Genomic DNA, 23,342 nt, shown 5'->3' with positions numbered 1-23,342 from the left:
GCCTGCAGAGAGAACAACTGACTTTGCTCCCAAGCTGGGTGGACAGAGTGACCAAACCTCCACAGAACTTTCCGGAAAGCGAAGGGTGAGAGAAGCGGGCAGGTGGGATCAGCTGCCCAGAGTTTCAGGCAGAGGGTGTTCCTGCCCCCCCCCCCCGGATGTCCTACAGTGAGTTCCCATCTTGATTCTGACACCTGTGGGGAAATCATAAGGAACTGAGCATTTAACCAAACTTTTCCCCAGCAAAACCAAAACGTAAACTTCTTATGTCATCTCTGTGACCTCACGAGCCTTTCGTTACCTGAAACAATAAGTGACTAATCCCTTCTCAGATGTCACCAAATGTTTGGGCAGCAGGACATCCCTGGGGCTAGACTGACTCAGTTGCGCTGGGCCACGCAGCCACAAGGCTGCCTCTGGGAAGGCACGGGCCCCAGAATAGGGGAGGGCAGGGGCCTGTCACAGGCCACCGACAGGGCCATCAGAGGCTTTTGGAACGCACCTCTGCGGGAGAGCCGGGTGTCCGCATCTGTGTCCACGAAAAGCTTCATCTGGAACAGGTCTCGCACTTCCTGGGAGTAGAAAGCCAGGATCCCTTCGAAGAGCACCACGTCCGCAGGGTAGACGGTAACCGTCTCCTCCTTCCTGCAAACCAGAGCAGATGATGGGCCAAGCCAGGCGGGGGGAGCCCAGGAGGAGGAAACAAGAGAAGCTGTCTGGGAGTCTGGGGTCCCAGCCCCTTGACTGAAAGGGCGCTGAGAGGGTTTAGCTAACACAACCTTACAGAGCCCTCACACCACCACGGGAGACCCAAGAATGAGCGCCAGGACGGCTGGAGCAAAGGTCTCCTGTGACCAGTTCTTCTGAGCTTTTGCCATAAAGCAGAAGGGTAGACATCCTTCTCCTTGGAATAAAAAACCTGCTGTTGGGACCTCCCTGGCGGTCCAGTGGTTAAGACTCTGCGCTTCCAATGCAGGACACGCAGGTTCGGTCCCTGGTCGGGGAACTAAGATCCCACATGCCACACAGCACGGTCAAAAAAACAAAAAAACCTGCTGTTGAATGAAGAATAAAGACAGACAAAAGAAGATGTGATCACTTTTTTTTTTTTTTTTCCCCTCCGAAGGCGTCTCCAGGAATGCTCTCAGTCCTGGCATTTATGGAACCTAACACTCTGAACTTTCAAAAACAGAAACTCACAGTTTTCTCCCAACAACTCCACCCCCTCCCCCAGTGCTGAGGCAACTGGGAGGAAGAAGGAAGGGGCAGATGGAGGGAGGGGAAAAGAAAGCTTTAGGTAAGAGGGTGGGAAGGGGAAAGGATTTCTGTGGAGGGAAAGAGTCCCAGTCCTGCCAGGTTTGGCTCTGCCGGGCTCCTACAACTGTCTTCCTTATCAGTAAATCAGGGACATACATTACCTCATCCATCTACCCACAGGATTGGGAAGCCCAAGGCAGATACTACTGTCAACACGACTTTTCAAAAGCCAGGGGAGTGAAACCAAATGGATAACTGGGGCCTGCTGGGGTCCAGCTCCGCCCGGTCTCAACTTTCACTGCAATCTTATCTTTTGCTTCTGTCGGAAAACCACCTTGCACTTCACCTCAAAATTCACTAAAAGGGAAGTAATGACGCCACTCCAAGGTTTACCACTCACCCTAACTAGCAGACATTTGTGAAGAAACATTTGTGAAGAAAACCAAACAGTTATTTCAAAAGTTCCTTAAGATGATAGGTTTTATCTGTGCAAACAGCGAAGTCAGCAGCAGCTGGCCACTAAGGAGGGACTTCCTTCCCATAAACATGCTTTGATTCTTTATTGGCTCAGTCCCTTGGGTTCCTGTCTAAACTCTAAGGCGGCACTGCTGGAGCAACTACCAAGGTGGCAGAATATGGAGCATAAAAGACAGCAGAAAAGCACCAGGTTAGTGCAATTAGGAGACTCTCTAGGAAGGTGGTATTAATTCTGGATGCACACAGAACCATCTGGGGAGCTTTTAAAAATATTTATACCTGGACCCTACTCCCCTGGGGCTCTGATTTCATTAGTCTGGGGTGGAGCTAGAGCATCGATATTTTTTAAAAGCTCCCCAGGTATTTCTTTTCTTTTTTTTTTTTTTTTTAAGTCATGAAACTTTATTTACTTAACAGCAGAGGTTCGAAGTATATTGAGCGGATAAAAATACCAGGAGAAACTGCATCCACGTTGGTATTGGAGAGACGCCTAACTTCTGTATTTTAGAAACTGACAGATGAAGTAGCAATAAAGAAGGAAATGGAAAGTATGAATAACACAATTAGCAAGCATGTATGTTTTTTTTTTTTTAAATTTTTTTTTTTTTTAAAGTTTTTTTTTTTTTTTTTTTTTTTTTACTTGATTTTATTTATTTATTTATTTATTTTTGGCTGTGTTGGGTCTTCGGTTCGTGCGAGGGCTTTCTCCAGTTGCGGCAAGCGGGGGCCACTCTTCATCGCGGTGCGGGGACCGCTCTTCATCGCGGTGCGCGGGCCTTTCTCTATCGCGGCCCCTCCCGTCGCGGGGCACAGGCTCCAGACGCGCAGGCTCAGCAATTGTGGCTCACGGGCCCAGCCGCTCCGTGGCATGTGGGATCTTCCCAGACCAGGGCTCGAACCCGTGTCCCCTGCATTAGCAGGCAGATTCTCAACCACTGCGCCACCAGGGAAGCCCCAGCAAGCATGTATGTTTGTGCGTGCACACAACTTTGTACAAAACTTGGAAATACAACTGCAGCAGGCACAAAAATTAACTGTTAGACCACAATGGAATATTAACCAATTCCAAAAAGTAGAACTCACTTGTGTATTTCTTTTTATTTATCCTGCTTGGGATTTGCTGGGCTTCTTGAATCTGTGGATTTAGTGAGTTTCATTAGTTCTGGGGAAAATTAAGCTACTGTCTCTTCAGATATTGCCTTTATTCTCTTTCTTTCCTTCTTATTAAATATTTTTCAGGTCTTTTCACTGTCTTTCATGTCTCTTAATCTCTTTTCTGTTTTTTTTTCTGTCTTTTTCTTTCCTTAATGCATTAATGAATGATTTCTTCAGATCAATCCCCTAGTGTTTGAATTGGGTTTTTTTAGGTCCATTTTGCTGCTAAATATGTCTACTGAGTTTTAAAAATGTGCCATTGTGTTTTCCATTTCTAGAAGCAATGTTTGTTCTTTTCCCATATTTGATACATTATTTTTAATTTTTTTTCTTTTTTTTTAAATTTACATTTTCTTCTCCCAGTTTCATTGAGATATAATTGACATAAAGCACTGTATAAGTTTAAGGTGTACAACATAATGATTTGACTTACATACATCATGAAATGATTACCACAATAATGGTAATAATGTTTAGTGAACATCTATCATCTCATATAAATGAAATATTTAAAGGAACATTAAAAGAAATATTAAAGAAATAGAAAATTTTTTGTGAAGGAACTCAGGATTTAGTCTCTTAACAGCTTTCATATATAACGTACAACAGTGATAATTATCTTTATCATGTTGTACATTACATCCCTAGTACTTATTTATCTTATAGCTAGAGTATATACCTTTTGACTATCTAGTTCTCCCTCCCCCTGCAAGCCCATCTCCCCATTTCCCCACCTCCCCCAACTCCCCACACTGGTAGCAATAAGTTTGATCTCTTTTTCTATGAGTTTGTTTTTTGAAGTATAATTGACATACAATACTACGTTAGTTGTTGGTACACAACACAGTGATTTCATATTTCTATACATTTCCAAATCATTACCATGGTAAGTCTAGTTGTCATCTGTCACCATACAAAGATATTACATTATTATTATTGAGTATATTCCCCACATCGTACACTTCATAGCTGTGATTCATTTATTTCGTAGCTGGAAGTCTGTACCTCCTAATCTCCCTCACCATTTCTTCTTCCCTTACCCCCTTCCCCTCTGGCAACCACCTGTTTGTTCTCTGTATCTATGATGCTGTTTCTGTTTTCTTGTTTGTTCATTTGTTTTTAGATTCCACATAATACGTGAAATCATACAGTATTTGTCTTTCTCTCTCTGACTGATTTCACTTAGCATAATACCCTCTAAGTCCACCCACGTTGTCACAAATGACAAGATGTCAGCCCTTTTTAAAAAATGTTCCCCAGGTATGTCTACTGTGCAGCCAGGGTTGAGACACGCCAACCCTAGAAGAATGTCAGGTACTGGAAAACAGGGTGCTCACTGTGGTTTAGGATAAGGAACCAAACTGGGCAGAGTTCAGAAGCAAGATGGATAGAAAAAAGGATCAACGAGTGAGTGAAATAATAAGTCACTCTAGGCAGCTGCCTGGGCCAAGAAGAGAGAAGAAAGGCTCTGCTGGGAAACAAAACACGTGTGTGGGATTCCTAGGGCTCCATTTGGAATACACAGAGTGAGTGCAATGACCGTGCTAATTTACCCAGACTGGCGCTGTGTGGCAGTGCTGATCAGCTTGCCTAACTGATAAACACTAAAAAGGAACAGGTGGTTTTCCAACTCAACAATCATGCCTCTTCAGTCCTGGGACAGTAAGGAGAACAAACTGTCTGCTCTGTGGGTGGTGCCCCAAAAAGTTGAAATCAATCACTACCCAAGTCCACATGTAGGTCTAGGTGGGAGAAAATTTAGAAATAGCTTCGAGCTAAAAACAACATTTATTGAGCACCTACTAGCCCAGGATGGGCCAGGAACCTATGGTGCAATATTCTGTTTAGGAATTTAGAGATGGGCTGGGAGGTTCACATAAGAATCCTGGAGTATTAGAGCATTTGGGATTACCTAGCCCAACCTTCTCATTTGACAATTATTCCTTACGATAAAGAAGGGGAAGACCAGAGAAAGGTATTTACAGAGAATAGGTGACTTCTCAGTTTCAGCCCAACATTTGTTTGTAGTCACCATGAAAGACCCATGGGTGGGTTGGGATCAGTTAACCCTGGACAGCTGGGTCCCTCACAAGTGGCCCTTAAGAGTTGGGTGGGGGGGGGGACTGCTGTGGTCTTAGGTGGTCACAAAGCTTCATGCAAGAGATGGGCTCTGGGCCACTAAAGAACAGGATTTTAAAATAAAAGGTATGAGAGAGGAATCTGGAGAAAAAAGGGAAACACAGCTGGATGGGCAACTCTGCAGGGTTTTTTTTGTTGTTAATACGTGAACTGGATGGAGCTCGTGTTGCACAAGCTACTCTTCTTCACCTCCTGCCCCCCCCCCGCCCGACTACACTGGTCAGGCCCTGACTCCTGCCAACTGCCCTCACTCCACTCCCTTCCATCGGCCCCATATCAGCCTCTCACCTGGGCCACTCCAAGGGCTGCATAAACAGCATTGTGAATCCTCGTTCCTGCCACCAGAATGACCTCTCCATTCCTACATAACTGCCATCTATGGCTCCCTACTGCCAACACGTTTGTCCTCTGGCCCTGGGGTCCATGGTCCTTCCTGATCTGAGGCCTGCCTGCCTCCCAGCCTCCTCCACCTCCTGCCGCTCTCCCCACACACTGACCCCCATCCCTCCACACCTAACCTACTGCAATTCCCCACCAAGCTTGCCCCTGAAATGCCTCCCTACCCATCACCTTGGAAATCCCTTTCCCAACAACTTCTCATGCTTTCCAATGCACAGCTTAAATATCATCTCCTTTACACAACCTGCACTAAATAATCCAGCCCTTCCTCCCTCCTACTCCTCCACATCCCCGTGCCTCAGTCGTCAGGCTGCACTGTAATTCTGTAGCAGTACCCCACCCAGGACCAGAGAGGTGGTGGGCTAGACTGTCTCTTGTCAACTTGACATCACCACCACTCCCCCAAGGCTAGAAACTACAATTCCCAGAATCCCTTTCCCTATATGGTCCCAGCTACTTTGCCAATGGGAAACCTAGAAGATGAAAGTGATTAACACAACACTGTAAATCAACTATACATGAATAAAATAAATTTTTAAAATTAAATTTAAAAAGAAAATGAAAGTGAAACAAAATCTGTAATTTTTAGGAGATCATAATAGCTAGACAAGGAAACTGCAGAAACTCCACATAAGTTCCCATTCAGAGGCTGTGGGTCCGGATGGATGCAGCAGATTCTTGGACTTTGCATGAACCTAGCTTCTTCTCCAGATGGCAGCTCAGGCTGCCATCATTGGGGACGAATGTCTCTGATCCTCTGGCTGCGGCCTCCCAGATCTTTGCTCTCCCAGCCCCCTCATTATTCATGTTAGCTCCAGTTCCCTATTCTAAACACCCCTTTATTCCTGCACAGTCTGTAGAGGTTTGATATAGGAGGCATATCTTGTTCTTTGAATGTCCTGCACAGCAGAATCGGGTCCATAGTAGGAAGTACTTCAGTAGCTACCAGTGAGGGATGAAGGTGAGAGCCAAAGCAGCCCGGCTTTCCATCACAGTGTGCTCTCTCTTTTCTCCTCCTCCAACCGAATCTTTGCCACACCCTCAAGTTCTGAGAAAGTTCATGAGAAGAGCACAGAACATGTGAGCTAACTGCATTAAAGGCTGAGATGTGTCCTAAAGGAACACAACAGGGAGATGAAGATAGGGCTTTTTTTTTCTTTTTTTTAAATTTTTATTTATTTATTTATTTATTTTTGGCTGTGTTGGTTGGGTCTTATTTTCTGTGCGAGGGCTTTCTCTAGTTGCAGCAAGCGGGGGCCACTCTTCATCGCGGTGCGCGGGCCTCTCACTATCGCGGCCTCTCTTGTTGCGGGGCACAGGCTCCAGACGCGCAGGCTCAGTAATTGTGGCTCACGGGCCTAGTCGCTCCGCGGCACGCGGGATCCTCCCAGACCAGGGCTCGAACTCGTGTCCCCTGCATTGGCAGGCGAATTCTCAACCACTGCGCCACCAGGGAAGCCCCGGGCTTTTAATTATAGAAACATTTGGTAGTAGAAACATTTTAATTATAGAAACATTTGTTTTTAATTATAGAAATATTTGGTACGAAATCGAATTTCCCATTTTTAAAAAATCAACTCAAGAGAGAGTGGGATAAAGAAACCAAGAAGGAAAATGAAAAGCGGGAGGGAGAAACTTTCAAAAGAGCCCAGAGCTAAAAACAACACTTACTGAGCCACTACTAAGGAGCTACACGTGGTGTGACACACCATTTAGGAGTATCGAGTGTGCCTGGGAGGTCCCCCGAAGGAGACGAAGTGAGCAGAGAGCTCTGTGTAGCTCTGAAGGAGCTCGGGGTCTGGCTAGCAGGAGGGAAGTCCTCCAGAAGCCCCTTCCCACCACTCAAGAGGGAAGGAGGCTGTGATGGAGGTCAAGCCACTCTGCTATTCATTATTAGGAGCATGAAAATCGACAAATGGAAAGGACAGGTCTGACGTGATTGAGAAGCTCTCTGGTGGGTCTAGTCTTTGGTGACCCCAGTGCCCTCACACCTCCCCACACAGCTCGATCCCAAGTAAACCAGGAGAGCAGAAAGAACAGCTTCCTTTCTTCTTCTTCCTGTTTTTCCTCTACCACACCCCCTTGCGTTTGTTCCAGGAACAACAGCTTGGGCATGTGGATGAGGACGAATGCGCAGTCCCTCACCTGAGTCCAAATTCACAAATCTATCCCTTCAGAGTTAACAGAGCATGATGATCACGATTGGACTGTTCCAGGAAGCACCTGGATGAATTCCTGACCCCGTGTACCTACAGGCATGCTGACGCCACCGCCCTGTCACTGACAGGCTGCAGTGGGCACCAGGCACATGGGGGCGGCGGGGGTGCGGGGTGGGGGGGCGGGAAGAAGCCTGGAACTTCTGGGGATGCTCTGGGGAGCAACAGGTAACAATCCCCAGCCCAGAGCAGCTCACTTACCGGGAATGGGAGACAAAGTCATACACAGGAATCTGGACTGTTTTCCCTTCGGTGATTTCTTTGAGTGTCTTGAAGATGAGTTCATTGTCAAAGGCATCTGAAGGAAATCAAACTATTAAGATGTTTCTTAATTGTAAAATGATTTCTCCTATAATGATGAACAGGGCATCCCTATAAACCTATTATTTCACATATGTGTATCACACTCTAGAGAAGCATCCCCTCCCTGCAAAAAAGCCAGATTTCTACCCAAAGCAGAATGCGAATTCCCTGCATCTCAAACCAAAGTGTATAAATGAGTTCTGAAAAGTGGATTCTTTTTTTTTTGGCTTGCCATTCCATCTCTGGCCTCAGACATCTCTCTCCTCTCTCTAAATCCAGCATATGATAACCTGGAAAGCATACTCACAACTAGGGGACTGCAGCAGGCATCACACCAAGTTTTGATTTCCACAGTTATAAGAACTCCAAACCAGCTAAAGGGGCAGTGTGCTCATCTGGGACTGTCAGGGCAAAAACCATTCAGGCCGCCATCCTGGACCCTCCACCCCACTCTGCCAGTCGGAGAGTTTAACACACGAGCCATGTACACGCACGTGCTGGGTGCTGGCGGGAGGGTGTGACACAGGCTGCTGCGGATCAGGAGGCGGGAGAAACAGCTGTGTGTGTGTGCTAACCTGTGTCTGGCCCACCCTGAGTAATAGGCTTCTCCAAGAGTCACCCTTGTTCAGACACAGATTCTATCAGTATTTAAGGAGCCAAGCACCAGAGGATGCGTTGCAAAGTGCTTCTTTCCTATAAGCCCCACCGCAACCCCGCAAGGTACCTATCAGTCCTCCATTTTATGGATGGGAAACAGAGAGGTTAAGCAACTTCTTCAACCAATCCCCCCCCCACATGCCCCTTCAATGCCCCAACTCACCCGGGTGATCAAAATTGAACTGGCCCTTCAAGGCTTTGGCCTTCTGCTCTGAAGTGAGGACACGGTAGAAGCTATCCTGGCTCAGGATGACCACCTGCTTCTGGCGATAGTCCACCTCATTCTGTCCCAGGAGCTGCACAATCTTAGCACAAACGGAAGACTGTAAGGAGAGAAGGGAACACCACGGAATAAGGGAGGTCCAGTCACTGAGCTGATGTGTGCGCCCTGAGCAAGGGGGCCTTTGGAAGGAAGAACCCCAAGGCTACCATATCTTGGATGATGCATTAGGGGAAGGGAGGAAACGTCTGCTGAGAAGGAATTCAGGGGCCCCGAAAGTCTCTTCCTCTCTTTCCTTAACACAATTTACTACGCTCAGGTATCACAGTGAAGGCAGGGGGAGGAGGGCAGTAATCTCTAACTCCTCTTTCATAAAGCCTTCCCCAAAGCTACTAATAAAAGGTGACACTATTTTATTCTTCCTTGCTTGCACCCTGGGATAGATACACAAAAAAGACAGCAGAAAGTGGGGAAAGGGCACACTGAGGCTGTGCTGATGGGCCAAAGGGCCTCTGGGTCCTGAAGTGACTGGGCATTTGCTAGACATCTCACAGCCCCTGCACATCTCTTTATGCCAAAGGAATCTCATAGCAGAGAGCTTGACTGGTTGGCGGTAAGGCCAAGGTCATGGCTTCCATCCTACTTCTGTTTGTTTCTTTTGCTCTGGTCCAGAGCCGTGGACTTCATCGCCCTCACAGTACCCCGGGCAGCCTTGTCACACATGTGTGCCCCTGCTTTTAGAGCTGGAGACATAAACATAACCAATACCTGAAACAACCTAGGGGTATCCCAACTAAGAGTACGGACGCCAGTTCCAGATGAACTCAAACCTACGTGCTTTGTGTTGTGTTGCTAGTAATACACATATCTGACTCCTTTTCTCTCCAATAACATACGCTCTTTGTAAAAGGAAAATTATAAAACCAAGTGCATTCAAAAGAATGAGATAGTGAAAGATTGTATTTACCAAATAACTCTTTTCTTTTTTTTTTTCATTTGATACAAAGATTATTTGAAAAATAAGAATGTCTACATTACAAAACCTCTAGAAGCTGTAACTCAAGCCCCCTCTGGAACTGGGTGACCTAATTACAAGCGATAAAAAAATGAGCAGTTAGAGGTTTCTTGGGCTCAGCCTTAGAAGCCTTCCTATTGAACTTATTTTACCAACTGATTTTACAGGGAAAAACCAGGAAACTTTTAAAAGTTCTTATGAAGAATGTATTTGATTTGTCCAAGCATAAGGAAAACTGGTCATTCCTGTTGTACTAGCAAGTGCAAATTAAAACTATTTTGAATTATACTCCAATAAAGATGTTAAAAAAAAAAAAACTATTTTGCACAATATGTCCTGTTGTACACGTGGTGAAACACACTGCCATATTATAAGGATCTGTGGGGGAAAAATATTTTGACTCAACTGTTAATTATTAGAAAATTATTTTATGACACTTTTACACATTAACACACAAAAAAGCATTTAAAACTACTTAGGATTTTTGGAACTACAGACGTGCCAAAAGAAAAAAAAAAAAAGAATCACAGGAAGGCATAAAGCTTGCACATGACTTAAACTACATTCAAAAATGAAAATGCTACAACAGAATCAAAGGTTCTATGCAATCAAAACCTCTAAGTTTTTAAACATGTATAGGCCCATAATTTCCTTTTCCTAGCTTCCATCTGCTTCTTACATCACAAGGCTATGAGAGGGCAACGTTTATACCTGCAGCCTTCACTAGTAGATAGAATTCCTTCCAGAAGTCCAAAGAACAAAAATGAAAACAGGGATTCATGGAGCCAGATATATATAATCTATCAGGTTATTCAAATAATGGTATTTTTTTATTTGTAGCTAAAACACATTAAATGTGTTTTTTTTACTAAGAATAGTAATCCCACCACTGCCAGGAAAGCATATAAGGAAGTTACACTACTTAATTTCACAGATAAACCATCATTTCCCTTAACCCAGGCACAACCTAGGACAGAACCTATCCAATGGCCAATAAAACTGGTTAATGAACATACAATAGGTACAATTCTAGAACGTCAGTGCTCATCACACTCTCAATCAAGAGTAAAGATGGCTGGGGAATTCCCTGGTGGTCCAGTAGTTAGGACTCAGCGCTTTCACTGCCGGGGCCTGGGTTCGATCCCTGGTCGGGGAACTAAGACCCTGAAAGCCACGTGGCGTGGCCAAAACAAAGCAAACAAACAAACAAAAAAGAGAGTAAAGATGGCTGTTTTGTTGGTCCACAGCTGCTTGTCTCAGCTCTATGTTTTCAAGGACTGAGCTGGTGATCGTTCTTTCCACAAACATACCACAACCAACTGCTAACATTTTAACTGATTATTGGTTAGGTGTCAGGCCCTAGGCCAAGTGCTCCATTACAGCTACCCCCAGAAGTCACAAGTGTTACCCTTCACAGATGTGGACACCAAATTAAAGGACTTGGCTACAGTCATACACTCCTCGTTCCTTTCCTCTTCAACTTAAAAGTAGTCAGGGACTTCCCTGGTGGCACAGTGGTTAAGAATCCGCCTGCCAATGCAGGGGACACGGGTTCGAGCCCTGGTCCAGGAAGATCCCACATGCCATGGATGCAACTAAGCCCGTGTGCCACAACTACTGAGCCTGCGCTCTAGAGCCTGCGAGTCACAACTACTGAGCCCACGTGCCACAACTACTGAAGCCCGTGTGCCTAGAGCCCGTGCTCCGCAACAAGAGAAGCCACCAAAATGAGAAGCCCGCGTGAGCAATGAAGAGTAGTTCCCACTCGCTGCAACTAGAGAAAGCCTACACGCAACAACAAAGACCCAATGCAGTCCAAAATAAATATAAATAAAATAAATAAATTTATTAAAAAAAAAAAAGTAGCCAGAAGTGGGGGGTGGGATAAATTAGAAGTTTGGGATTAACATATATACACTACTACATATAAAATAGACAAATGACAAGGATTTACTGTATAGCACAAGCAACTATATATATTCAATATCTTGTAATACCTATAATGGAAAAGAATCTGAAAAATAGATATAGATATATGTATAAGTGAATCACTTTGCTGCACACCTGGAACTAACACGACACTGTAAGTCAACTATGCTTCAAAAGAAAAAAAAAAAAAAAAAGGTAGTCAGAAGTTCCAAGCAGAAGAAACCCTTTTATCATTCAGGAGATAAACACCACTGCATGAACAAGCAAAGAAACACTTGCCTGTAGGTTAATTTAGATTTTTCTAGTATTTTCTTCTTTCTGGAACTTGTTAAAGCTGGGCCCAAAATATCTAGATAACTGTCAAATCGGGGCGACAGATACTTGGGGAGGGGTTCATTGCTTCTACTGGTTCTTAGGTTTGAATCTTCACACAGTCAGGAGGAAGAAGTCCTACAGAGGACGTCTGCAATGAGTGAATGGTTTTTTCCTTACTGAAGGTCCTCCTTTTATGTCTCCTTCACTTTAATTTCCCTTTTCTCTAACCCTACCCTTTTCAAAAGGATGAAACGGAGCTGCAAGGTGTCTTGTTCCCTCAAGAAAGGAAGTAAGTCATTAATGACTAGGGTTTGAGAAGAAGGCAGGCAATCATGAGCTTGTAGAATGCTAAAAATGGGAGACAGCGCAATTGCTGTGGTGAGCTAAGACTTATTAAATAATTATAGTCACAAAACCACAAGTACCATATGATCCCACTCAGGAGGTATGTAGAGTAGCCAAACTCATAGAAACAGAAGGTAGAATGGAGGTTGCCAGGGGCTGGGGGAGGCGGGGTAGTGGGGAGCTGTGTAATGGATATAGTTTCAGTGTTACATGATGAAAAAGTTCTGGAGATTGGGTGTCCAACAATGTGAATATACTTAACACTACTGAAACGTACACTTAAACATGGTTTAAGATGGTAAATTTTATGTTATGTATATTTTACCACAATTAAAAATAATAATTATTATTATAAGAAGAGTCCACATTTAAGGGGCAGTTTCTCGCTATGTGCTGATACTGGGCTCAACATTTTTAAATCATCCCATTTACTTATTACAACCGTGTGTGCTGGCCATTATTATTATACCCACTCTACTTACGGTGAAGCCTGAGGTGAAGTGACTTCCCCAAGTCAAGTGGCAGTGGAGCCAGGATTCCAACGCGAGGAGTCCAACCCCAGAGCCCACCCTCCTTCCAGCTGCACCTCCCAGGCAAACTGGTACCACCCGTGGGGCTGGAGGTAAACTCAGTTTTGCATGGTATCTCCACATGAACCGCGATGTATCCAGAATGTCTTCTGTCCCTGCCACTTCTACTATACTATTTTAAAAGAAGAGGGGGTGGGGGACAGGACACACAGCCACAAGCCAGCTGGGGTTGCTGTCTGAATACAAAGTTAAGATCAATGAGGTTAGCTTTAGAAAAGGAAAAAAAGAAATCATATGGAAGACTCAGGGAAGGTGATTTACAATTTCTTCACTCCTGTGCCATTTTGAAGATATTATCTCAATTGTTTTACAACAAGATACTATTTTACCTTTTTTTTTTCTTTTTTTTATAAATTTATTTATTTATTTATTTTTGACTGTGTTGGGTCTTCGTTTCTGTGCGAGGGCTTTCTCCAGTTGCGGCGAGCTGGGGCCACTCTTCATCGCGGTGCGCGGGCCTATCACTGTCGCAGACTCTCCCGTTGCGGAGCACAGGCTCCAGACACACAGGCTCAGTAGTTGTGGCTCACGGGCTTAGTTGCTCCGTGGCATGTGGGAATCTTCCCAGACCAGGGCTCGAACCCATGTCCCCTGCATTGGCAGGCGGATTCTTAACCACTGCGCCACCAGGGAAGCCCCCCCCTTTTTTTTTCTTAATGAGAAAACTGAAGCTTAGAGATTTCAATCAAGCTAAATGACTTGCTCAAGGTCATGGAGCCTAATCTCAAGCCACAGATCTTCTAATTGCAAAGGCACAATTCTTTTCACTATTCCAAACTGAAGCAGTTTTGGCATCAGCCCCAATACTCTCTCTAAGTTTACTCCACTTCCAGAGAACAGGGAGGGAACTGGTTAGAAACGTAATTCTGTTTTGTCCCGCTGTATCATTAAAGTCAACTTTCATAGAATTTCATGTGACTCAAGGCAGGCAAGTGATATCAAAAAGAAGCTAAAAGTACACACACACACACACACACACACACACACACACACACACACACGCTCAAGGTATTTGGAACCTAAATTTGGATTATATTCAACAAATCCAGCTGTTAGGAGCCAGAAATTTGGAGGGCCCGGAAAATTCTCTGAAGAAAAATCTGTAGGACTAAGTCTCACAAACAACTACAGTGATGGAGAACAACTCACAATGACTTTACGATTCTTTCCCACATTGTAATTCCAAGAACATGTCAACACTGGACTTCATCATTAGGTCAGTCCACCAGATGTGCTAACCAATATGGCAGACTCCCTTCTCGGGGACACTTCCCATTCATTCAGGAAGACCCAGGAGCAGTCAGTCAACAGCCAATCAACAGGCCCTTCAAGCTAGCGGTTTCCAACAGGGCAGCTGGTGAGTCTGCACAGGTTCCCATATTGCTATAGGAAGTACAGCAATTCTCTAAACTGATTCTCACGTAGCAGGTGGCTCAGACAGCCTAGACACCACCTTAGTGTGCCATTTCTAGCGTGTGTGTGTCTTCTAAGATCTTCCTTAAGATCCTCTTGTCCAATCCCAATATTGCCAAATGAGGAAAACAAACGAAACAAACAGAGCAAATGAGCTCTGGTGGCCTTTTTGTTGGGTGAACCACCAACCACACCAACACATAACCTGGATGGAGCCCAAGATGGTCAGCTCAGAGCAACATAGCTCAGCCCTACAGAGGGCTTCAGGCTGGGTGTGTCCCCAGGGGACGGGGTTGGTATTTCTCATGCGCAACCTTACAGAAGAGTACAGGCTGAGGGCTATGCGCCCAACATGCAAGAATCGCATCAAGCTGTCTGTCCCGCTCAGAGTGAGCTGCTTCATTATCAGAGGGAGCGCTGCTGAGATGGAGGAAAACCTAGCAACCACACAGCACGCAGCTTAAAATAGTCAGCCAGCTCCAGGTGAGGCACCTGACTCATCAGTCCCTCCCCACCCTTCAGAATGGGTTGTGGGCATCAGTTAACACCTGCCCTGAAGGCACCACCCAGCAGCTAAGAGTGCAAGAAGGCCAGATGCTTAGCCTCCTCAGGCAGGAAGACCCCATCTAACTCCGTCACTCTGGGACTGTGTACAAGTCACCTCGATAACTCTTAAAAGCAGTTTTCCCTGTCACTATCATCAAGTAAGAAACACACCGCTGGAACCTCCCTGGTGGTGCAGTGATTAAGAATCTGCCTGCCAATGCAGGGGACACGGGTTCGATCCCTGGTCCGGGAAGATCCCACATGCCGCGGAGCAACTAAGCCCGTGTGCCACAACTACTGAGCCTGCGCTCTAGAGCCCACGAGCCACAACTACTGAAGCCCGCGCGCCTAGAGCCCGTGCTCTGTAACGAGAGAAGCCACCGCAATGAGAAGTCTGCACACTGCAGTGAAGACCCAACACAGCCAAAAATAAATTAAGTTTAAAAAAAAAGAAAGAAAAAGAAAAAAGAAACACACTACTAACTTATATGGTGCTCAGCACGGCCCCCAGACATTACATCACACCTTTGGGGGCTGGGGTTGCTCCCCATGTAGCTCAGAAGCTCTAATGTACAAGTATGAGAAAACCAAAGCCCCAGTAATTTGCCCTGAGACAGAACAGAGCTCAAATCTGCTGACTCAATTCCTGGTCAAGCCAACTATATGGAAGCAATAGGCAGGTGTCACTCAATGCTTCCCTGGGAATATCGGTAAGGCCAACCAGCCTTGGGTCCATAGATGACCCCAGAACCCATGCACTGCTAAATGGGTTCTCCTAGCTACAACTACAATACCACCACCACATACACATACACACACAAATAAATAAGATCTAAATCAGAAACTCACTAAGCTGTTATGTGATAAAAAGGGTCTTAGACATCAAGAGGTAGCCACAGATCAGTTCAATCACTAAGAGGCGTTGGTGAGCATAGCTGCCTTACAGTAACTAAGAGCTCCTAGAACACAGGAACCATTTAGGACTCAGCTTTTATTCCTAGGGCCTGGCAGGCCTTGGCACCTGGGGGGCTCACTCAAACGTAGTTAAATGGATGACCACAGGAAATGTCTGAATTGATGGCCCAACAGTTTTCTTTTTCCTTCAGACCTGGAATTTCAAAACTATAGTTTGCCCTGCTCATCCTTAGCATCAGCCTTGATTCCATCCTAAAACATATCACATACTCAGGTAGAGAGACAACTAGTTGTGTACCCAAATCTTAGCCCCCGAGTTTTAGCTGCGCACATGACTACATTTCCCAGCCTCCCTTACAGCCTGTGATTGTCCTAAGTTCTGACCAATTAGACCAATTGTGAAATGGAAGCTTCTAGAATCTCCTAAAAGGATAAGGGTCCCCTCTTGACTCTCTCTTTCCTGTTGGCTGGAATGAAGACTTGATTGCTGGAGCTCAAGCGGCCACACTGTAGGATTGATATCATGCTAACTAAGGGTAGTGAAGCAGCTAAATAAAGGAGCCACAGACTCAAAGGATCATGGAACTAAGATAGGAATGAGGTAAATTATCTTGTTTAAACCCTGTTGTTTGAAGTTTTCTGTCTCTTTCAACTTAAATAATCCTAATGTCAACACCCACATGCCCAGTATACCTTAGTGTAAATGTCCTCTTGAAAGCTGCAGTAATTCTCCTGTCCTGGGCCAAGAGTCTGCCTTATTCATCACAGGCGTCACGTGCATCCCCTCAGACAAGTAATTTCTTTGTGAGTTTTAAAAAGGTGAGGTGAGGAGCATTTTGCCTGGACCAATGTTCCCAGACTACTGCGCACCTCTCTGCCACCTGCCAGTCTCTTTCTCTGTATTTACCCTGATGTGTCAGAGTGGAGTTAAACATCCTCCTCATCTTTTAGCACGTTACTTGTGCTGCAGGCCAAGCACTCCATAGAGGAAGCTGCAGCTGGGAGGGGGGAAACCAGATTATAAACAGTACTAGATGAAAACGCCCCACCATGGAAGCTCTCACTTGTGTGTGTGTGTGTGTGTGTGTGTGTGTGTGTGTGTGTGTGTGTGTGTGTGTGTGTTTAAATTGGAGTATTAATTGCTTTACAATGTTGTATTAGTTTCCGCTGTACAACAAAATGAATCAGCTATATGTATACATATGTCCTCTCCCTCTTGGACCTCCCTCCCCCGCCACGTCCCACCCATCTAGGTCATCACAGAGCACAGTTTTAATTCCTGATCCGTGTTGGTACTGCAAAGGTAGTCCAGCCTAGAAAATCCCAGGTATTAGCCTGCAGCTGAGAAAAATTCTAGCTGATCAACAGTCACCAATATAAACATATTCCCAGGACTTTTCAGTGAATTGTCCATCTAAGCTCTATTCCTAGCAAAGACATTTAAAATAATTCACTTCTGGGTTTGTAAAATTACCTAGTTGGCTCTGTTCTCTTTGGAGTCACGAGCCCCTGCAGAGAAACCCCCTCAAAGAACACTCACTCATGAAATTAAACTTGTTTAGAATCAACTGAGGGATGATGAACAATAGCTAACAAACAGACGCCAGGAACTGTTCTAAGGACTTTACATTTACTATGTTATTTAATCCTCAAACCAACTCTATGAGGTGCGTGGTCTTACTGTGCCCATCTTACATACAGGAAATGGAGGTACAGAGGTAGATTAAGAGACTTGGCCCAAGATCACACAGCGAGAGAGCAGCTGAGCCGGTCTTCACATTCAGGCAGGCTGGCTTCAGGACGCCAGCTCTTAACAACCACACACACTGCCTGCCTTGCCACTGCATCAGAAGGGGACAGAAACCTCTTCTCTTCCCGAGAGCCACAGTGACCCTACAACACAGGTGCAGTGTCCACAACAAAAAATACAGGAGCTGCCAGGAACAGAACACTTTCAGCATGGCTCTGTAATTTCCTCCCCTCGGGCTCCAAAGCACAGGCTTGCTGGACTTCCTTAGAAGTTAGTTTTCCTCAGAAATATTTTACTAGGAAAAGAGTAAGACAAGTCACTTCTGATCCCCCACTTTGTTGTATACTTGAAACTAACACAACACTGTAAAATAACTATACTTAAGTTAAAAAAACTCAGGCAAAACATCAGGCAAGGGGCTTCCCTGGTGGCGCAGTTGTTAAGAATCCGCCTGCCAATGCAGGGGACACGGGTTCGAGCCTTGGTCCCGGAAGATCCCACATGCCGCGGAGCAGCTGGGCCCGTGAGCCACAGTTACTGAGCCTGCGCGTCTGGAGCCTGTGCTCCGCAACGAGAGGCCGCGATAGTGAGAGGCCCGCGCACCACGATGAAGAGTGGCCCCCGCTCGCCGCAACTGGAGAAAGCCCTCGCACAGAAACGAAGACCCAACACAGCCATAAATAAATAAATAAATAAAATTTAAAAAGAGATAAGCAAAACATTCTCTCTATAAATTTGATCTTTAAAAAAAAAAACATCAGGCAAGACAGGACTGTGCTTGTGCTCAAGTGGCGATGCAGGCCTCACCACCGGGTTACAATTATTCGGTATAAAACAATGATTGATTTCAGCCTCCTCTTGCTGATTCTGAGCCTGAATATGGAATCTGTGGACACTTCTTTGTATTCCCCACAGGACAAACACAAAAGGCACCACCACCACTCTCCCCACTCCTAAAAAAATGGAATGCATCTAGGCTTATTGCTAGCTTCGATGAATTTGCTCCTTATGAAGCCCTCTGCAAAAGGTAGAAGCAAGAGGAGGCATGCTGGAGGGTCAATTCTCACTGCCTCATGGGTGCAAGTGAGGCTGGATCTCTTTTCTTCCCCTTTTACTTGAGGGGCAGGAGGCAAGCTGAGATGGTAAAACCCAGCCAACCGAACCCCCTGTCCGAGGAAAAGCTGAGCACGTCTTTGGACGAGGGGTGCCAAAGCCCACCCACTTCGTACAGTTTGGCTTACGAAGCAAGGATAATATGCCTATTACAGAAATTATGGCCCAGGACTTGAAGTCCTTCTGGAGAGAGGCACAAAAAAGAAAGCTGACTCCCCCCTGTTTTTAAAAAATGAATGGATAAAAAGGCGAGGACAATGTGCCAGTTGGATCCTTGGCTGAATCTTTGCAAATTGAAGGCCACACATGGGTAAACGTTTAACGTGGACTAAACAGCACAAGACTGCTTTGTTGTACAAAGCATATTGGAGTTAACTCTTCCTTTCCAGTAATCCTTATCCAAATTGTGGAAAACCAGAAGTTAGACTACCTGGCGGTCAAAAGATTTTTTTTTTTTTTTTTTTAATTTTCTCTTTAGGGTTCCTCTAGCACCTGCGTCTAACTGCAGCACAGCAGGGAGAGGAAACCAAAAGCGTGTGCCACGCACCCACTTCTCCTTCCTTTTGGAAAGTCTCTTTCACTGTCCTTGAAAACTGAACTTCCCACTTATTCCTCATAGTGTCTGAAGAAAGGGGTTCAAATCCTCTATTAAGAGATTCAATTGCCTCAAGTTATCCCTTCCAGATTTTGATGGATTCATCATTCATCAACTACCCCCTTGGCCCCCAAACTCCTCTGGAATCCAAAAATAAATAAATAAAAGAATTCCCAAAGCTACACACCATGTTACTCTATAAAGTATGGTGAGTTTACCACAATGTAAATCATCATAAGTCACCAGGGCTAATCTACTGTTGGCAGATAAGAGGCGTTAAAGCACATATCCTTTGCAGAGAATGATTTTCTTTTATTAATTTGTGAAACTGAAGCAACTATCAGTAGACACAGGCCAAACTTTTGTTTTAGACTCACACAAATAAGTCCACTTGCTTGACAGAGGAAGGACAGTCTTTTCCAGAAATGGTGCTGGACCAACTGGACATTTATTGGCAAAAAAAATGAACCTTGACCTAAACCTCATACCTGATATACAAATTAAATCAAAATGGATCACGGACTTATGTAAAACAGAAAACTTATTAGGGGGAGTTCCCTGATGGTTCAGTGGTTAAGACTTGGTGCTTTCACTGCCAGGGCCCGGGTTCAATCCCTGGTGGGGGAACTAAGATCCTGCAAGCCACGTGGCACAGCCAAAAAAAGAAAGTCTTCAGGATCTAGTGCTTGGCAAAGATTTCTTAGACTTGACACCATAGGCATGACCCATAAAAGGGAAAGCTGATAAGCTGAATTTTGTCAAAAGTAAACTTGGCTCTGTGAAACCTCTCTCTTAAGGGGATGAAAAGACAAGCTACAGACTGGGAGAAAAATACTCACAAAGCACATATCAAACAAAAGACTAGTATCTTATATAAAAAATTCTCAAAATTCAACAGTAAAATACAAACACTCCTACTAGAACATGGGCAAAAGACATGAAGAAGCATTTCACCCAAGAGGGTATAGAGATGGCAAATACGCACATGAAAAGATGCTCAATATCATTTAGCCGTTAGGGAAATGTAAATTTAAACCAGGATGACATTTCACTACATACCTATCAGCACAGCTAAAATAAAAAATAGTGACCACACCAAATGTTGGTGACGGGAAGGAAAGCGACCACTCACACGCTGCTGGTAGACGTGGAAATGGCTCACATCCTCAGGAAAACAGTTCGGCACTTTAAAAACTAAACGTGCAACTACGATATGATCCTGCAATTGTACTCCTTCCTGGGCATTTATATAGCCCAGAGAAATGAAAACATGTTCACACAGAGGCTTGTACGCATATGTTCACGGAAGCTTTAGTCATAATAGCCAGAGACTGGAAATCACCCAGAAGTTCTCCGGTGGGTGAATGCTTAAACAAACTGGTGACATACACCAAGGAGCACCAGTGAGCAATGAAAGCGAATGAGCTCCCACCTACCTGTAGGAATCTCCAGAGAATGATGCTAAAGGCGCGGGGGAGGGGGGTAATGTATGATTCCATTTATGTAACATTCTAGCAATGACAAGATGATGGAAATGCAGAAGAGGTTACTGGTTGACAGAGATGAGGGACGATGGGGGATCGCAGGGGTGGGAGAAGGCAGGGGTGGCTAATAAAGGGCAACATGAAGGAGGGGTCCTGTGGTGAGGAAATGTTCTATATCTTCACTTTGTTGAGGTCAGTGCCCTGTACGATATTACCATTGGGGAAACTGAGTAAAGGGTACATGGGATCTCTCTGCTTTATTTCTTACAACTGTATGTGAATCTACAATTATCTCCCAAAGAAGTTTATCTGAAAAAAAGATCAATGACCATCCAACTTTTGTGATTCAACTTCTGTCGTGGGTTGAATTGTGGCCCCCCAAAAAGATACGACCATGTCCTAAACGCTGGAACCTCAGAATGTGACCTTATTTGGCATAAAGGTCTTTGCAAATGTAACTAAGGTTGAGGGTCTCGAGATGAGACCATCCTTGGAATGGATGGGCCCTAAACCCAATGACAAGTGTCCTTGTAGGAAACAGAAAAGGAGGAAATACAGAGACATGAGGGAACACCACGTGAAGATGAAGGCAGAGATTGGAGTGATGTATCTATAAGCCAAGGAACTCCACCAGAAGCTAGGACAGGAGCACAGAACAGATTCTCTTTCAGAGCCTTCGGAAGAACCCAATGCTGCCGAACATCTACGTTTTGGACTTCTGGCCTCCAGAAATGTAAGAGAATAAATTTCTGTTGTTTTAAGCCACCAAGTTTGTGACAATTTGTTACTGCAGCCCTAGAAAGCTCATACACCTGTCATTTTTCAATGGGTGAGTTCAATTTCTCTCGTTTTTTAAATCACAGAGAATATGAGCACGTTCTTCAACTTCTATTCATGTATACTCTTGGACACAATTTTTTTTTCTTCTTCCAGAGGATATATTCCATAAGGATATGTATCATTTCATTCTATAATCTTTTCCTGCAGAATTTTTCTTTATGTTTTCCATTTGCTCTAAGTGTAAACTATTACTAGCTGGCATATAGGAGTGTCACCTTCATCAAATATCCTGGTTAATAATTATCATACATGCTAAAGAGACTCAACCAATTTTTAAAGATTTCAACTACACTCAAAAGAAACTAGACTGAGCACTAGGCTAAATCTACTGTTTCCTTGGTAACTAAGAAGTTGCTTTTAGATCCAGCAATGTGCTTCAGGGTCTTCAAAATGAGTACCAATTATTAGGCTGCAGATGTGTAAAAAGTGCCATTTTGTATCGTGATAGAAATGCCCTAAGCTTCTGAGCAAGATAGGTTTAAAAAAAAAAAAAAGGCCGAGATGGACAAAAACTACCACTTAGCACAAAGTTCTAAAAGGTGAAAAATGGGTCCTTTTGAATCAGGCTGGGCACACGGGACCTGGCTTGATTCCTGACTTTACCACACCTACACCAGTTATGTGTCAGACAACTCAACCTCTCAGACCATTAACTGTCCTTGTTGCAAATGGTAGGAATGACAGCCATTCCACAAATGGGCTCTAAGTGTTAACAGGTCAATATATATAAGATAGTGGCTAACACAAAATACATGCTCAATAAAAATTATTCTTGTCTCTAAAACCCCTTAACTTTTCATTTATACAAATATTTCCTAGAAACAATCTATTGGGAAACTTTTTATTTTGTAACTCAGTTGAAGACTTCATCCTGATTCATGGCCATTCATTTTATTTTCTTCACATCTATGAAACCGTACAGGACTACGTTCTGTCTCCAGCTCAGAATTCTGTCATTTGTCCCTGCTTCATTGTTAAACCTTGGTGATCTAACACCTGAGCTGAAATTCTAGGTTGTTGTTGGGTTTTTGGGGGGGGTTTATTGTTTTTTTGATTTTTTTAGTTTTTATCTTGGTTTTTCTACTTACTTAATCTCTATTACCCTTTTCAAGGCAGTTAGCTTTTTAAGAGGCAATATCTGAAACACGGTACAAAATCTAAAAGGTATGAAACAGCACAAAGTGTGAAGTCTGCCTTCTTCCCACCCCACATCCCAACCACCTTTCTGACTTTCTTGCAGGTGCTCTTTTCGGTTTTCATGCACATCCTTTGAGAGGCGGTCACTGCATATAAAAAACAGAAGTGTGTGCAAACTTTTCCAACAAACACTAACACAATGCTGTACCTTCATTCACTCATATATTTTGAAGATTTTCTCATCAGTGCATTTAAGACCTCTTCCTTTACAAGTGCATACATTCCACTGTATGAACGGAACCGCAGCTAGTCTTCCACTGATAAACATTTCAGTCGTGCCCAACTTTTTCTAAAACAAGCATCATGTATGGGCAAATGTATACACCTGTCAGATACATTTCTAGTAGTGGATCTGCTAGGGCAAAGAATCTGTATTTTTTTAAATTTCCATACATAAGCCCAGATATCCCCCAGCATCAGTGATTTACATACATCTATTTCCTCATACTCTTAGTATCTAACTTAATGTTAT

General features: G+C 44.3%; 1 protein-coding gene across 4 annotated transcripts in view; it reads right to left on the bottom strand.

The window, feature by feature from the left end:
- UCK2 (uridine-cytidine kinase 2) overlaps positions 1–23,342 on the bottom strand; it is an 89,225-nt gene that overhangs the window by 22,209 nt on the left and 43,674 nt on the right. For all 4 annotated transcript variants that reach the window (XM_028164048.2, XM_028164047.2, XM_057544465.1 and 1 more), the window contains 3 exons: positions 8,767–8,926; positions 7,845–7,941; positions 503–645 (listed from right to left, as the gene is read on the bottom strand). In XM_028164048.2, coding sequence (XP_028019849.1) covers positions 503–645; positions 7,845–7,941; positions 8,767–8,926 — 400 coding nt within the window. The remainder of the gene's footprint in view (positions 1–502; positions 646–7,844; positions 7,942–8,766; positions 8,927–23,342) is intronic.

Source organism: Balaenoptera acutorostrata, chromosome 1 (assembly GCF_949987535.1).
Source record: "Balaenoptera acutorostrata chromosome 1, mBalAcu1.1, whole genome shotgun sequence".
In the NCBI taxonomy this organism is placed as follows: domain Eukaryota; kingdom Metazoa; phylum Chordata; class Mammalia; order Artiodactyla; family Balaenopteridae; genus Balaenoptera; species Balaenoptera acutorostrata.
The sequence above is the reverse complement of the archived record's forward strand: the minus strand, read 5'-3'. Positions and strand labels throughout refer to the sequence as shown.